The sequence below is a fragment of the Rhagoletis pomonella genome, unplaced genomic scaffold (assembly GCF_013731165.1).
Source record: "Rhagoletis pomonella isolate Grant_MI unplaced genomic scaffold, Rhpom_1.0 Rhpom_scaffold_00006, whole genome shotgun sequence".
Taxonomy (NCBI): Eukaryota; Metazoa; Arthropoda; class Insecta; order Diptera; family Tephritidae; genus Rhagoletis; species Rhagoletis pomonella.
In genome coordinates, this window is record NW_023458560.1 from 82595869 (window position 1) to 82597963 (window position 2095).

The 2095-nt window shown below is 38.8% G+C and overlaps 2 protein-coding genes across 2 annotated transcripts in view; one reads left to right on the forward strand and one right to left on the reverse strand.

Annotated features, from left to right (window-relative positions):
- LOC118741487 lies at positions 1–1836 on the reverse strand (the record flags this gene model as incomplete). Its single annotated transcript, XM_036473488.1, is given in 1 exon segment — positions 1–1836. A coding segment is annotated over 1 exon segment (1836 nt), but the record flags the coding sequence as incomplete, so codon positions are not given.
- Positions 1–2095, forward strand: part of LOC118741488 — a gene marked incomplete at its 3' end in the record, with an annotated part of 16880 nt that overhangs the window by 12015 nt on the left and 2770 nt on the right. The gene's annotated exons all lie outside the window — the stretch shown is intronic.

A 2095-nucleotide genomic window follows, 5' to 3' on the forward strand; every position in this document is an offset into this window, starting at 1 on the left:
ACGTAACGTGCTGCAGCCTGTACGCGACCATCGTTGGTTGGCATTTCAGTGCGTTGATGGCAAGCGCACCAGTGGGATGCAATGCCAGCGTTTTCACAAGTGCGCGTCTCCGGCACAGGAAGAAATAGACTTATACCTCGAGGCATTATATCAGCATCACGCAGCTCTTTAGCGCGGGACTTTAATTCCGGTGATCGTAAATTGTTTAAATTCAGAAGATCCAATATAGTGGCATATACGTCATAGGCGGTCGTTAATCGCTTCGAGTTGATTTCCAAATTGGCAACGGCTTCGGGGTATTTTTGTTTAAACCAAGATGGATAAATGGCAACGAGCAAGGGTTGGCGTTCTTCCATCATGCCTTGGTAAGTTCGACGAAACGAGCCCCAGCGCATACCCTGGTCACTCAATAAGAGAATGATTGTTTTATTCAGAATACCAGAGGCTTCAAAACGCTCGAACAAGCTAACAAAATCGTTGTCAAGAAGTTTTGGCATATATATGAAATCATGAGTCATAGATACTAACCAAAACAGAGAAAAGAAGTCGTCCGTTTGAAGATAGGGTATTAGTTTATGGATCATTTCAAGTACTAAATCAACGGTGCGACGTCCTCCCATACATAAATCAACATTTACTGAGTAATAGTAGCCAATGTTGTTCTCCATTTCCATAACAATAGGTCGCATATAATAATCGGTTGGATTATGTTTGAAGATTGTGTCCGCGCTAAATAAACTAGTTTTGGCCACATCCTCAAGGAAAGCCGTCATATATCCGGTTCCCTTAAATCGTTTCCAAATAAATGGACAATCATCTACATATTGTAGTAATTCCCTCGGCCGCATGCAAGATAATTTCAGTTCATCTGCCGCCAGGCCAGTAAGAAGTGGAATTAGATTAGTGTAGGCATTGTCACCTAATTTATTAAAACCCCAGAACTCGACAAAATCAAGACGTTTGCGAATATAAGCAGCGGTGCGTTTCATGTGCCGCAAAAAATTTAAATGTGATACACTACCGATACCAAGAAGCATTACCGACAGTTTTTGTGTATGTTCTTCACTAGGTTCATAACTGCCGCCTGTATTAGCATTTGAGATAACATTTAATTTTTCTTCATTTCTTACGTTTCGAAGCCGTTTATTTTCGGAAATTTTTTCTGACCTTCTGGCTTGTATGCTCTCCGTGGGCTTTCTTTTATCTAAAGCAAAAAAATGGTAATCTTCGTAAAAGATTTTTTTCGTTTTGCTATGCGAACAACGAACTCTTATCCATTCAGTCTGAGGAGAAATTTGGATTGATTGATTGTAAGCCAATTTAAATGGAACTGCTCCTTCGAAAGTACTGTTTGTTAATGAATGATTGCGTTTGAGTGAAGCATAATGACACTTGATCCTTTTGGTATCGTTTATCTTGTAACGGTGCATCAACTCCTCATCCGTCATTGTCCACCACAAACGAGAACCGATTTCGCTTGTGCTAGTAAGTGCTCTCTCACAGGTCAGATTGGGCGGCGCACCCATGTATTGAAGAATTCGATAATTGGTGACGTCGAAATATGGCATATGACAACCTGGCGTATTCACAAAGTATGCTTGTGTAACATTATAGTCGGCGTCAACACGAGCTAAAAACTCGAAGCGATCACGAAACTGAATGATTTTTGAACGCAGATTATAGTCAACGAACAAGTAAGCGACCGAACAAACACAAAACACGAGGAAAATAACTTTTCTGCATTTTCGCTGACCTTTTGCTGCGCTGTGGTAGTAGCGATAATAGTGTTGCATGTCTCGCTTTGTCATATACTTTGGATCCAAAAGATATTTTTGTCTATAAAAAATCAAAAGAAAGTAGGAGCAAGTATTAATAATGTTGAAAATTTTAGGAATACTAATAAACACAGTGAGTGTCAGTCAAAATGCCCAATGTGGTTTCGCAATGAGTGCAAAAGAACTTTTAAGTAATTTTTTTTCCGCTAATTTACAAAAATATAGATATGGAATTTTTTAGATTCAGATTTTCTAAGTGGCTAAGAATTACCATTGATTATTAATAATTTTTGTTGTTCATATGTACGTTCAAAAAAAAA